The sequence below is a fragment of the Protopterus annectens genome, chromosome 4.part1, assembly GCF_019279795.1.
Source record: "Protopterus annectens isolate FY-2018-M chromosome 4.part1, PAN1.0, whole genome shotgun sequence".
NCBI lineage: Eukaryota > Metazoa > Chordata > Ceratodontiformes > Protopteridae > Protopterus > Protopterus annectens.
This window is the reverse complement of record NC_056734.1, coordinates 833,722,009-833,737,952: the sequence shown is the minus strand read 5'-3', so window position 1 is coordinate 833,737,952 and position 15,944 is coordinate 833,722,009. Positions and strand designations below refer to the sequence as shown.

The 15,944-nt window shown below is 43.5% G+C and overlaps 1 protein-coding gene across 2 annotated transcripts in view; it reads right to left on the bottom strand.

The window, feature by feature from the left end:
- Positions 1 to 303: 303 nt before the first annotated feature.
- Positions 304 to 15,944, bottom strand: part of ANKUB1 (ankyrin repeat and ubiquitin domain containing 1) — a 554,771-nt gene continuing 539,130 nt past the window's right edge. For both annotated transcript variants that reach the window (XM_044070601.1, XM_044070600.1), the window contains one exon: positions 304 to 570. In XM_044070601.1, the coding sequence (XP_043926536.1) occupies positions 486 to 570 (85 nt within the window). In that variant the 3' untranslated portion in view covers positions 304 to 485. The remainder of the gene's footprint in view (positions 571 to 15,944) is intronic.

The following is a 15,944-nucleotide window of genomic DNA, read 5'->3' as shown; positions in this document are numbered from 1 at the left end:
TGCAGATGTGTCACTGTACACTTCTTATATTGATATGATGTTTGATCAGTAATAAAACAGCGACTTAGCACTGCTTCACTACTAACAAAGAGCTCTGATGAATATGTTCTTTAATATCAAGGACTGCATCTATATACATTAACAAAAGCATCCATTCTAGCAGAGCTATCCAAACAAGTTAATCGAAGGCAACATTTTTCAAATTCTGCACCAAACAATTGCATGGTGACCAAACAAATAGTGTCATAGATTATGAATAACTGAAGGTAGATACTGCCAGAAGGTAAGTCCATTGGGCCAGAATTAAACATTGCTGAATTTATTTTGAATAATCTGTGTCTGTATCATAAGAAGGAACAAACAGTACATTTTCTGTAAAATGACTTCTTTTTTTTTCTTTGAGGTGTTTTCCTTATGGCAGAGATATACCTCTCCTGTGTGTGATGCCATTGCATTTGAACTGGACCTTGGATAGTCTACTCTTTTTAGGACATGGGTTTCAAAACTGTCTTTCTAGCCAGACATCTTGCCACTTCCAACTGTTGCAGCCAGGGCTTCTCTTTAAAGGCACTGTAGGAAAAACAAAATAATTAACATTAATGATGCAAGCAGACCAGACTCTATTTGCCCTTTTTGGTGAAAATAAGAAAATACTGTGTCACGTTATTGCATTAAACTGCATAACATAACAGTTAGTTAATCAGTTTTTTATAGTAAAACTTAGCACATTACACATAAACTTGGAAAATACACATTTTAAATTAAACAAAATATCTGCTATAATATGAAAAAAAACAGTAAAATAATGGTTTATGTTTGATTACTAAATATATGGACAAAATAATAAAGTTTCAGAACACAAAAAGACTCACTAACATTGTAGAATTAATACTAAACAGTATTGTAATGCATAAAAAATTTAAACAAATATATGATAATGCAAGAATATATGAGTAATATAAGAATTTTTTTTTCTGTCCCTTTATAATTTAACTTGAGAAAAAAATAATCAGAACATGGCATTAACTTGTTTAGAAATAAATTAGTTTAAAATAAATGATAAGCCACCACTTAATACCACTCAACTGTCCCTGAATTTGCAGAATGCCTTAGATTTTGCCTCATTTTTTTTTTTGTCCTGTAGTACGCCTGTGGTGGTGCAGCGGTAGCATTGTTGCCTCACAGCAAGAGGTTCTCCCGTTTGATTCTCGGCTGGTGTGCGGGGAGTGCCTTCTATGTGGAGTCTGCATGTCCTCCCCATGGTTGGGTAGGCGTTCGAAAGACATGCGTAAATGGGCATACTTTCGTTGAAGGTTGAACGTGAAGCTGGCACCTCGGCGTTCGTGAAAATCTACTGCCAGTCATTAGCGACCCCTAACCGTGACAAGCCGAAAGACAACAACAACAACCCTTGTAAAATGTTTTATCGGTAAAGCAGTGAGGATTACAATCAGACAATAATGCCAGGCATTAGACTTTGATACATCTTATTGTTCAGAAAATGCACTCTGTAAGAAAATCTTTGGTTCTATTAACTTTTAATTGAATTTGAGTAATACTCCTGAATTGCCCCGATTTTTTATGTGTCCTTGATTCTCAGGTAAAGAAATGGAGAGCTCTGCACTACTCCTTACAGAAAGCCACTCTTTTAAGATTTCCTAATATTCAAAAGAATCAGATACCATGGTCATTAATACTGTTGCTGCTACCCACAGTGGCAGTTTTTAAATTTCAGAACAACTGTTTTGAGATAAGAAATTATACAGAATTCCATGATATGAATTCAGGTTTCTCCTGCTGGAAGTATTAAATTAGTCCATATACGTGATGTCATTTGGAAGTTTTGTATTGGTTCATTGTAAAATATATTTTATATTTTATGCTTTATATAAGAATACTGTATTTCAGTAGGGTATCTTTGCAGACTATGTGAGCTGTGTCACACCTGTAATTTATATTGTGCCACATTATCTAAGCACAGGTGTCCTTTAAAGTTTGCAATTAATTATAGTACTTTTTTAAACAGAAATATTCAATTTAATGTTTGAAAGTATTAAATTCTAAAGAAAATCAATATGTATTTAGTTGTTTGCCATAATATTTGTATTGTTTCTCAACCACGAGTTAATTTTCTTTGTAATTTTTGGTATTCATTAATAGAATAAACCGATTTGAAAAAAAAAAAACATTAAAAATTTGAGCTAAGCCAAGCTAAGTAAACTGTTTATGGATGAGAACTGTAATAGACTGCATTGCTTAAAATAACATACCCCCGGATTCATGAAGCTCGGCGCAAGGCCGGTGTAAGGCCTGCACCGGCCGTGCAGCATATAAATGGTGTAGTAGCACCATATGCATATTAATGAAGGTGCGCCGCTACCACATCCACGTGCATAGGACACGTGCGCGAGTGCATGGGGCATTACTAAGCTGCGCCCGGAGGCATGTCAATGTCGGCTGGCGATGAGCAACCTAAACTGCTGAATATTATAGCCTGCCTGCAATAGTAATCGCACCTCTCAGTGTCTGTGGATAATGAAACGTATGCAAAGCATGCAAGACAGTTCCCGGCCACACAAAATGGAGAACCAAACAGAAATGCATGCAACATAATATAAGTTTCCATCCATGGAACAAATGATATTTAAAATCGTGTGTCCGTAATGTACTGCACTGTCAGAAGTTATACCCAGTGGAAGTGAAGCGCATCATGTCAGTGCGCCGCCAATACACACGTCTAGCCCCATGGGTATGGTCACCAGCAGTCCCACAGTGGTAGTGATAGTACACAGCAGGGCAGTTGTGGCTATATAACAACCGTAAAGAAACCTGACAGTCCAAATTGTATACCAAACACACACAAACATATGTATATTAAAATGTGCTATACACATGAACAGGAACGTAAAGTACAGTTTTGTACCTACCATAAATGTAGATGTTCGAGGATCCACATTGCTGCAGTCCTAACCATTGGGTAGTCCGCTGTCCAGTCGGCCCGAATACCAAAGTATATGGCTGACGTTGGTCAAGGCGCATTAGACTGACGTCAGGACGTCAGGGTACTAATGCGCATGACCGACGTCATATCCTCAGTCTTTTCTTGCCCCAGATGTCAGAAGGCCCTAAAAAGACAAGGCCCAAACCAAAACACCAACAAAAACCCTGCACCAAACATATATACAATATATACAAATGCACAAGAATATAGCCTAACCCACACCACAACCCCTAAACACAGAGGGAAGGAGGGAGTTGACTGCAGCAATGTGGATCCTCGAACATCTACATTTATGGTAGGTACAAAACTGTACTATGTTCTTCATTCCACATTGCTGCAGTCCTAACCATTGGGTAGAATCCCAAAGCAGAGGTAAGGGAGGCTGGCAAATCATAAGGAAGCAGGAGCTGTCAACATGCCTTGCAAAATAGCTGTGGCAAAACCAGCCCTAGATTTAGAGTAGAGAGGAAGGTGGTAATGCTTAGAGAAAGTATGTACTGAACTCCAAGTAGCTGCCTCCAAAATATCCTTAGTTGCCACCCCTGAGAAATGCTGTTGAAGTGGCAGTAGCCCTTGTGGAATGAGGCCTAATCCCAGCGGAATCTCCTTGCCATGATGGGAATAACAAAATGAAATGCAAAACCCAATCCACTTAGAAATAGTTTGCTTAGACACAGGCTTGCCCTGAGAAGTCAAGGCAAAAGAAACAAACAACTGCTGAGACTGCCTGAAATCCTTAGTCCTGCTTAAATAATAACGTAACTGCCTATGTACATCTAAAGTGTGCAAAATCTTTTCTCCCTTGTTTTGGGGATCTGCATAGAAAGTAGGCAAATGAATAGTTTGGTTTAAAGCCACACTAGAAACCACCTTAGGCATAAAGGAAGGATTAGTACGTAATGATACTCTATCCTTATGGAAAATCAAAAAGGGCTCTACTGCCATAAGGGCCTGCAACTCAGAAACCCTTCTTGCAGAAGTAATGGCCAACAAAAAAGCAGTCTTCCATGACAAGTATTTTAACTCAGCAGTAGCCGCAGGCTCAAAAGGTTGTAGAGTAAGTTTTTCCAACACAAAATTGAGATCCCAAGCAGGAGTAGGAGCTCTACGTGGGGTCTTATATTCTTTGCCCCTCTAAGAAACTGCTTGAACAAAGGATGTGAAAACAATGGTGGGTCACAATCATAGTGAGCTGAAATTGCTGCAGCATGAATTTTAATGGAAGAGAAGGACAAACCTTTGTCCAATAACTCAGTAAGATATTGAAGAGCCACACTCAAATTAGGCTCAGAAATCTCCAAATTCTTTGCTGCACTCCAAAATAAAAATCTCTTCCATTTTTCATACACTTTCCTTGTACTAGGTCTTCTGGCTTCCATAATCACATTTAAAACTTGTTGAGGAAGTTGAGACCTGCTGTGTTTCAAAACAGAATATGCCAGGCTGTTAGATGAAGAGATTGAAGCTTGACATTGAGCAGGTGACCGTCCTCTGAGATAACAGGTGTGGAATCAATGGTAAAGGCCATGGAGGCTTCCTTACCAGACTCCTTAGAAGTGGGTACCAGTGTTGCCGAGGCCAATCTGGAGCTATTAAAATCATCCTTGGCTTGTCTTGTCTGATCTTTAGGAGCACCTTTGGGAGAAGAGGAGAGGAGGAAAGGCATACACATGAAGATTTTTCCAACTGAAAGAAAGAGCGTCCACTTTCCAAGCTGTGTGATGAAACCCCTTTGTGCAAAACTTTGGCAGCTGGTGGTTTAGTGGAGAAGCGAACAGATCTATGTCTGGAGTTCCCCATGACACTGTCAATTTCTGAAATACATGAAGATCCAGTTTCCACTTGGGGATCCATGATTTGCCTGCTTAACACATCTGCTAAGGAGTTCTGTGCTCCGCAGAAACCTTGCTTGAAGAGTTAGTTGCAAGCTGAGCAGTCTCCCATAAAATCATTGCTTGCCTGCATAGAGGATAAGAATGTGTTCCCCTTGTTTGTTGATGTACCACATGACAGTTGTGTTGTCTGTTAGAATCAACACCTGCCCAGGAAGAAGTAACTCCTTGAAAGCCATTAATGCAAACTGAACTGCTAACATCTCCTTCATATTGATATGTAGATGCTGTAGTCTGGCAGGCCACTTGTCTTGTATCCACTTTCCATTTAGATGAGCTCCCAAGCAATGTCCGAGGCATCTGTCGTTAAAATCTGACTCGCCTCTGGTCGGGTCACAGAGAGTCCCTTGTTTAGGTGACATTCCTGAGCCCACCACAAAAATTCTTTTTGAATGCAAGGTATTATTTGAATGACAGTGTCCAAATCCTGGCAGTGCTGTGTCCACACATTTTGAGATACCATTGCAGCTTCCTCATATGCAGTTTGGCATTGGGAAGCACCAGAATACAAGATGCCATGAACCCTAAGGCTTGAAGGACTGTCCTTGCAGTCAGCCCGGACTGAAGAGATAGTTGATGGAAGTAACTGGAAAGATTCTTTTGTTTGTCCGGGGTTAAAAAGGCCATCTGGGCTGCTGTATTCAGTCTCACACCCAGAAAGCACATGTCTTGAGAGGGTACTAGACTGGACTTTATTTCTTTCACAGAATACCCTAGGCATCTTAGCACTGCTATGACATATTCCAGATGCTGTAGAAGGTCTTCCTTTTCTTGAGCCAGAATCAGGCAGTCGTCCAAGTAAGGATAGATTTGAATTCCTTTCAGCCTGAAGTAAGCTATCACTGGAGCCAGAACCTTTGTGAATACTCTGGGCGCAATAGATAAGCCAAAGGGCAATGCAGAGAACTGATAATGAGAATTTCCAGCTCGAAAACGCAGATACTTCCTGCAACTTAGTCTTATAGGCACATGAAGGTAAGCTTCCTTGAGATCTAAAGTTACCATCCAATGATCTTTGCCCAGCAGAGGTAAAAGCTGTTGTAACGTCAACATCTTGAACTTGGGAATGTCCAGATAAGTGTTGAGGATAGATAAATCCAAAATTGGTCTCCACGTGTTCCCCTTCTTTGGAACTAGGAACAGGCAAGAATAAAATCCTAGGCCCCTTTCTGGTACAGGGACTGGCTGGATAGCCCTATTTGGAGTAACAAAGAAATTTGCTTGTGAGCCTCGTTCCTTTGTGGAGGGGAACGCCTGGCATGCCTTTGAAAGGGGGCAATGTATGGAAATAAAACCTGTAACCGTGGTGAATGATATCCAACACCCATCTGTCTTGAGTGATTAAATCCCAATTTTCTTTGAAAAGAGACAGTCTTCCTCCCAAAGGAGCTGCCAGACGAGAATCTACTGGCAGCTGAAAAGGCAGGTCATTGGGTCTGTTTACGAAAGGACTGACCCTGCCCTCACCAGAAGGCTGAGCAGGTGAACCCCTGTTCTAGGCCTAAAAGAACCTTGAGCTCTGCCCCTACCACGTCTAGACCTACCCCTAGACTGGGAATCATAAGCAGGATATGTCCATCCCTTAGTAGGCCAATTTCTACTAAACTTCGTGGCTGCACCTGCAAAAATCTTTAACAGTTTGCATAGACTTAGCTTTGTCCTCCATTTTCTTTAAAACTGCTTCCACAGGTGAACCAAATAACACATCAGACTGTAAAGGAGCATCCAAAATCCTAGTCTTAACATGTTCTGCTAAATTCTGATCCCTCAACCAGGCATGCCTGCGAAGAACAGAACTAGTGGCAGCCACCCTCGAGGAGGCCTGCACAGCATCAAAACCACATTGCAAAGAATGCTTACCCACTTGTTCAGACACATGAACTAAATCCAGCAACTCTTTACACTCTATACCTTCCGCCAAAGCATCCACCTTAGATTTCAATTGTGAAAGGAGATAATTTTGATATTTTAGCATGTGAAACTGACAATTCAACGCCTCATGGCTAAAGTGGAAGAAGTATACACTTTCTTTCCCCACCTATCCAAAGCCCTTGCCTCTTTATCAGTGGGAACAGGATTTTTAACAACAGAGGCCTTAACACCCTTAGGCCCCTGAGAAACAGTTTCCGGGTCTGCCCTAGGACTCTTAAACAGATACTTATGAGCTTCAGGCACCCTATAGTACCTATCAGGCTTAACAGGGGCAGGAGGCAAAGAATCAGGATTCAGGGAAGCCTCTGCAAAAACATCTTCCACCACATTCAACACAGGAGGTATAGCTAAGGGCCTATGCTGGGGTAAAAATAAGAATTCCCTAAGCCTTTTCCTGGAATCAGAGTAATCTTGGCCTTCCCATTTAAAGTGCTCCCTCATGGAATGCAGAGTCTCTGAAAAGGAGAAATCCTCAGGAGGAGAAGCTGTAGGAGTGGAATCATCCACATCAGAATCAGAATAAGGAGGATACTCCTGCAAGTCTTCCACAGAAGACTCAGAAGCCTCTGAACACCGCTCAAAACTCTCAAACTCGGTTCCACCCGAGGCCTCTTATCAGGAGGGGGCATAGAGCCTCTAATCATAGTAATTAAATCTTCTGCCATTTTAAGCATATGTTTCTTAGGCACAGAACCTGAAGTGCTAGGAGAAGCCCCACTGTAGCTGAACTTGGCCTACCTCTCAAAGAAGTTTTGGAAACAGTAGGAGAAGCTCTAACTACCTTGGGAAGAGAGTGAAGAACAGTTACCTGAGAAGCCCCCTCAGCCTGGCCTACCTCCTGAGAGGCACATCCTGTAACAGTAAAGTCTCTGCCTGAGACTCCAAAGAAACTCCTGGCAAAACCTCTGGCTCCACTGAGCCTTCTAAAGAACCGACGTCCGGGACTGCCGGTTCATCAACCCTAGGCTTTGCTGTTTTGTCCTTGCGCTTTTTGACTGGGCGTCGGAGCATCCGACGGCATTTTGTAATTACACCGCTTCCCAAACACTAACCTGGCACAGTCTAACCTCCTCTTAATAGTGCGTTTGTTAAATCTAGCACAAGAGCGCAACCAACAACGCCGTGCTCAGGCCTTAAACAAGGTATACACAAAGTATGGTAATCCCTATGAGGTATCTGTTTCCCACAAGAAATACAGTTATTCACTTTTTCTGACATCCGGTTAAATACTGAGGCAAGAAAAAACCAAAATGTTCTAACGGGTACTTAGCCAACTTTGATTCGGTCTGAAACTCCGACTTGAAATATTTCAGAACGCCAACCTGCACTCGCAAAACTGCTTCTGCATCGGACCATGCGGCAAAAAAGACTGAGGATATGACGTCGGTCATGCGCATTAGTACCCTGACGTCCTGACGTCAGTCTACGCTTGACCGACGTCAGCCATATACTTTGGTATTCGGGCCGACTGGACAGCGGACTACCCAATGGTTAGGACTGCAGCAATGTGGAATGAAGAACATCCATCACATACACATAGGATGCTATATGCGGAACCGGGATATCCAAAAGTAGAACCCATGCATGCAAATGCAATATGCAACAACCCCAGTATAGCACATAGCCTGCACCCATGTCCGAATGTCCACCAAATCCAGCTACCAGCCTTGCGCATCCATACACCTGCACATAGCGAGTATTCCCCATATGTAGTAGGAAGTATCATCCTAGGCAGTGTCCAGATTGCAAATATGTATCCCACGATTGTAAATATCCCATCACAGGTACGTAAATCTAAATGCCCGCGTGTTAATGCTACGGCAAAATGTGTGTACATCCCGCGTGGGATAAGTAACCTGTTGAAACCTCAGAGTTGTTTACACGCCACGGTGTCCATTACTGTACACATCTGGACAAAACATGTATGTGTAGTCACGGTACTGTTCAGTTTCTACACAGACTACTACACAGGATGGAACAGCTGTCCACCATGCAGGTCACCCCACTAGGGTTGCCACCTGTTCAGATGGCCAAGGTGGGACATCCCTTGTAGAAATGTGAGAATTTGCAGGATAAAACATACCCCCGGCCAGTGCAAAGGGCAGAATTACACGTGTATGCCAAGATAAAAGCTTATGCCATAGCATTTGAATAGCTTATGCTATCCCAAATAATAGTTATGTGTACCAGATACAAAATACCTGTATCATGCAACTAGTACAGAAAATAAGAAATATATTATTGTCTTAAAATCACAGGACATTTACCATGTCTTAGGTGTTGTCACAGGACACAACTGTCCAAAGTGGGACCTCCCCTCGCAAAGAGGAACAAGTGGTAACCCTACTCCCCACTGAATTATCGACAGTATATATTCAACTCAATCACATACCGACACCACCTCTCAACCTATTACAGCAACAAAACCTGGACAAAGCCTAAAAGGATGGGTGGACAAATAGGGACAGATGTAATTACTGCTCTCACAAGCTTCGAAAGTTCACTGAATAATAGTATGTACATAAGCAGGAAATGTTGTGAAGGATGTGGGGTAGTCCCCAGTATTACAGAGGTCCGTACATATATACTGTAACAAACCGTCACATATGTTGACTGTACTACTGCATACCCATAGTTAATTCATAGTTACGTCATGTGCAAAATAATAACCCCGTCAGAATGAATACAGGAAATAGTCAAATGTGAATGGGAACACCACTCACCGTGGATTATGTATCGTAACCACCCCCACCCATATTATGTATTGCCAACATCATAAGCTGCTGACAGGTGCCCAAACACCTGTGTCTGTAAACAGATTAAATGTTTAAAATGGACAATCCCTGTCCATGTGCTTTGTCTGACATTTGAACATGGTCAGGGCAGTTCCGTTCATCAGTCGGACAAGCCTAAACCCAGATCACCACATGAACACCCTGACAATTAAAGACCTGTATGTGTCAGGAATATAAGCCTTTGGGTTCTGAATATCCCTGCAGTGATGAAATATACAGCTTGGGTCCAGAGCAGTAGGGAATAGGGAATGTGTAACATGTAGTACCGCATTTTTCCCAGCAGGAGAATGGATGCCTGTGACGTAAGTGAAGCGGTGAGGCATATGTTAATGTAGCTATGTACTATGGGTATGCATATAAATGAGTCAGAACACCAAACGTATACTGGTTACAGCATCCGGCCAACGTGAATGCAGTCCCGGTTGAACAACGACTACAGCACATATAATGTGAAAGTGTAATGAATGCGTCTGTGCTGTACAGACAGTTAAATATGTAAAGGTGAACGTGTGTTTCGCAAACTTCCGTTAACCGGATTACAGATAATTACTGGTACTGTCACAAGTAATAAAGCCCACATAAGCATAAAGACTTAGTAAACATATGTAACCCACAATAAGGATATGTATGCGCACCCGCACGTAACCCACAATAAGGAAATGCAAGTGCGCCTGTGCGTGTGTGATCTGCTCACAGCATAGTAAATGAATGCTGTTTCCCCCACGTTAGTTATACATCGCTCAAACCCGTTAACCTCGTAAAGTATGAAACAGGACGAAGCCATGCAAACTACCGGTACAAATAGGGACAAACCCCAGATATGTGCCAGAACAAACACAGAAAGTGGATAGAATAACGGGTGTGTCAGTAGCATGGATTCTCTGAAGGGTATGCAGTCATAACCTGAACTGTTTGCCAGAAATCCCCACCGTAAGTCTCAAATGAAATGCCACTACATTGCCAGATAGACACAGGTTTATGTAAAACACAGCGAAGATAAAGGGGCAAGCAGCTGTACACTCTGTGACAATCTGTATAGTGGAAAGGTATGGTATGGATATAGATATATGTGTATACACATAATCCACAGACGTAAACCAAAGCAAGTTATGAAATGAGGATTGTACATGTATATATGTATACACAACAGACTTATGTCCCGTAGATATGACATATGTACATAAATAGGCGACGTTATATCTAATATGGGTAGACAAACAGACATGCAGGAAAGGTGAATAAACCGCAGCATTCAAAAACATTGGCCAGAAAGTGACAGTCCAGCAAGTTCTACACTTTAAACATGCAGATAGGTGTCCATTGTAGGACTCCATAAATTGAATCATACGTAGTGTCAACCGACATTGACGCAAAAGAAGTGACTGCAGCAAATACGAAATAGCTGTACATGCAACAGTATCAGGTGCAAGGGTGATGACACGTGTCGATAGAATGTATGACGTACAAACTGATATCCGGAGAGTGGGGAGTGCATATTAGTGTCTCCACACTTCAGTAACGCACACATTAAACATGTGTAATGGGTACTGTAGAGGGTTGTCAGGTATGGGAATCATGGGTATGCAGAAATGGGCCTAGGTGTTGTTTGGCAGGGATTTCACAGGCCCGCCCGTGGGAGTGATGTGGGTATAGCACACGCCTATATTCTCAATAATGGGGCAAACCATCCACTGGATATTGCGGAAACCATTTTGGCAATATGTAGGGCCCTATATCAGTGTCATGTAGACGATTATCATGGATGGACATGCGTACGACCAAGATGGTACCCATAACTGGCAAACTGTCAGAATAACACAGCTGCACTAAGGCATAGTACATGAAATACAAATAGAGACTACATTAGATATACCCCAGACAAAGTCAGAATGTTGTGAGAATACTGGCGTACCCATGAATACAGATGTTATGAGTGTTACTAATCATGTAATGGAAATGTCAGTCACTATTATCTACCGCACAGTCCGTAATGCCTTGCCAGCAATTTATCAGAAAGGCACATCACTATGACAAATGTAACAAGGTCAAACGTCAGGGCGTTTACCCATAATGTGTACAGGTTAGGGGAATGAAGGTAACCTGTCCAAAATACATGTACAGAACTAGTGATACTAGGTGGACAGGTGAGAGGAAAGACATCAGGACAAATGAGAAAACATGTACAAGTCACACGCATGTACACCGACAAACGTGAATGACAACGTATGCCCTGTGAATGTCAATGTGGAAGGTTAATAGACACAAACGTAATGTGTCCCTCAGGGTGTCATGCAGTGTCACCGTAACAATGTCCAGTCCCCCAGACACATATGTGAGCTCTGCCACTGACGGAAAGCGCAAATACCGGCGCACACATACAGTACATGATAGACCAATTAGTGTGGATAAGCAGCTGTTGGCCTGTGTGAGGAAAACAACTGTCTGGGTGGGTGTGTCCTGCAATATAAATGTAATGGCATGTGGCCTGTGATGCCGCCATACAGTGTGTGTATTGGTGTCAGAAAGTTAATATTTTGTTACAGACACATACTTCGCAACTGTACAGATTTACGATGAATGTGCAGAGTTCTGCCTCATATGTTTGGTGTGTTCCACATAGCAGTAACATTCTGGCACTGCCATGATAACTGAAGACATGAAATAATGACAAACATGTGCGTAAGACACCAAATCCGACAGAAAAGCCATACTAATGCAAAACCTATTATTGTGTCAACTATTTACGTTTGTAAGAGCAACATGTCAATACTGCCCCTATGTGTCCCACTATCAGATAAGGCCTTGTCCAGCAACTTGCTCTAGGAGGTGGAGTGGTATGAACAAAAACAGATGCATGTGTAAAGAAACAGCAATATCGACTGCAAGATAACGCAGAAGGTATGAAATGCGCTGCAGTAGGAGGTGCAGTACTGTCCGCAGGTATGTGCTGACATGTTAAATGACACAGCAGTCTACATGAAGAACCTTTAGGGCTGTCACCTTTACAAATGATGTTACTGGGACATACCCACAGCCATCCACACAGCACAAATAGACATACACACATCAAAACTAGGCCATGATACATGAAGCCTCCGGCGTGTACGAGTACAGTGAGAGTACAGCAAGGATAGATGTCTGCCAAGATATACAGCAAATGCCTTTAGGGCGTGTAACACCGCCCGTAACACGGACGTTGCATGGACAATGTTGGGAGTTGCAACATACCCCATTGGTATGTGAAAGCTATGCAAATATGCGATACATGAAACAGTCAGCTGTCCATGCAAGAGCAGGGTTATGGGCAGAAAATAGATTATATATATATATATATATATATATATATATATATATATATATAGAGAGAGAGAGAGATACAGACACACACACACACATGTGGCAAGGCTGGTAATCAAACCTACACATGACTACCCTATCACACTACAGCATGACGCATTTACAGAACACGCTACCGAGACTACTAAACACAGCAGACACACAGGCATTCTACTAGGTGCGTGTCAACATCCGCAAAGACAAAGACGGCAGCAGGATACATCTGTGTTGCGAAGCGTCTAAAAGCATAACCTGAGTCCCCAGGCGGATGGGAGCATGCACACACACACACACACACACACATCTGGCAGGCCTGGGAATCAAACCTACACCTAACTACCCTAACACACTACAGCATGACGCATTTACAGAATGCGCTACCGAGACTACTGAACACAGCACTCCCAGAGGCATACTTCTAGGTGGGTGACATCATCCGCAAAGGCAAAGACGCTGATAGGGAATGTATGTGTTGTGAGGCATCTAAAAGCATTACTGTGTCCCCAGGCAGCTAGAAACACAGGCACACACACACACACACACACACACACACACACACACACACTTGGAAGGGCCGGGAGTTGAACACACACCTAACTACTCTAACACACTACAGCATTACGCATTTACAGAACGCGCTACCGAGATTACTGAACACAGCACTCTCAGAGGCATATCTCTAGGTGGGTGATATCATCCGCAAAGGCAAAGACGCCGATAGGGAATGTATGTGTTGTGAGGCATCTAAAAGCATTACTGTGTCCCCAGGCAGCTGGAAACACAGGCACACACACACACACACACACACACACACACACACACACACACTTGGAAGGGCCGGGAGTTGAACACACACCTAACTACTCTAACACACTACAGCATTACGCATTTACAGAACGCGCTACCGAGATTACTGAACACAGCACTCTCAGAGGCATACCTCTAGGTGGGTGACATCATCCACAAAGGCAAAGACGCCGATAGGGAATGTATGTGTTGTGAGGCATCTAAAAGCATTACTGTGTCCCCAGGCAGCTGGAAACACACACACACACACACACACACACACACACACACACACACACACACACACTTGGAAGGGCCGGGAGTTGAACACACACCTACCTACACTAACATACTACAGCATTGCGCATTTACAGAACATGCTATCGAGATTAATGAGCACAGCACTCTCAGAGGCATACTTCTAGGTGGGTGACATCATCCGCAAAGGCAAAGACGCCGATAGGGAATGTATGTGTTGTGAGGCATCTAAAAGCATTACTGTGTCTCCAGGCAGCTGGAAACACACGCACACACACACACACACACACACACACACACACACACACACACACACACACACACCCACACACCCACACTTGGAAGGGTCGGGAGTTGAACACACACCTACCTACTCTAACACACTACAGCATTACGCATTTACAGAATGCGCTACCGAGATTACTGAACACAGCACTCTCAGAGGCATACTTCTAGGTGGGTGACATCATCCGCAAAGGCAAAGATGCCGATAGGGAATGTATGTGTTGTGAGGCATCTAAAAGCATTACTGTGTCCCCAGGCAGCTGGAAACACATGCACACACACACATACACACACACTTGGAAGGGCCGGGAGTTGAACATACACCTATCTACTCTAACACACTACAGCATTACGCATTTACAGAATGCGCTACCGGGATTACTGAACACAGCATTCCCAGAGGTATACTTCTAGGTGGGTGACATCATCCGCAAAGGCAAAGATGCCGATAGGGAATGTTTAGAGAGTGAGCGGTCTGAAAGCATATTACCGTCCCAAGGTAGACGTACACAAACACGCCAGTGCTGTCAATGGGCCAACTAAATATCTACGGGGCACAACAACACTGAATAGATATGGGATGCGCCACAGACAGTACACTATTCGAGAGAGCAACAAGTATTTTCAATGTAGGCATCCATCGTGACATTGAAATTGGACATCTGGTGCCTGGATGAACACCATGGCTATACAGAATGTCAATGGCCATGCCCACACACTTAGTATCACACGTCTGTTTGGAATGTACTGTGTGTCCATCTACACAATGGTGTACTGGGCATTCTCAAACACTTAGCTGTTGCAAAGGGCCATCTTGCATGCACACCGAGTCTAATCATGGAGGGGCGCAGTGTGGAATGTACTGTGTGTCCATCTACACAACGGTGTACTGGGCATGCTCACACACGTAGCTGTTGCAAAGGGCCATCTTGCATGCACACGGAGTCTAATCACGGAGGGGCACAGTGTGGAATGTACTGTGTGTCCATCTACACAACGGCGTACTGGGCATGCTCACACACTTAGCTGTTGCAAAGGGCCATCTTGGATGCACACGGAGTCTAATCACAGAGGGGCGCAGTGTGGAATGTACTGTGTGTCCATCTACAGAACGGCGTACTGGGGAAGCTCACACACTTAGCTGTTGCAAAGGGCCATCTTGCATGCACACGGAGTCTAATCACGGAGGGGCGCAGTGTAGAATGTACTGTGTGTCCATCTACAGAACGGCGTACTGCGCATGCTCACATACTTAGCAGTTGCAAAGGGCAATCTTGCATGCAGATGGAGTGTACACACAGAAGGGCACAGTAAGGTATAACTGCCCTCACGCACAGGGCGGTCACACATGCAGTGACCTGTACACACACAGCTGCCATCACAGCTGTCACAGGTGCAGGTCACACACGTACACACTGCAGTGTACACTGTAGCTGTCAAGTCAGCACCATGTCGTTGGTGCAGCACTACACAGCCTTACAGTTCCACAACACCATGTGACACATGACCACTGGGCTGTACAGCAGTGTACACCAGCTGTGCAGAGTACACACGTACCAACAGGGATCCAACAGGTGTTATGCATTGCAATGATACCAGTATACATGAACAGGTCGGCTCAAGACATACCATGGCCCTTACACAGCTGTGACACCTGAC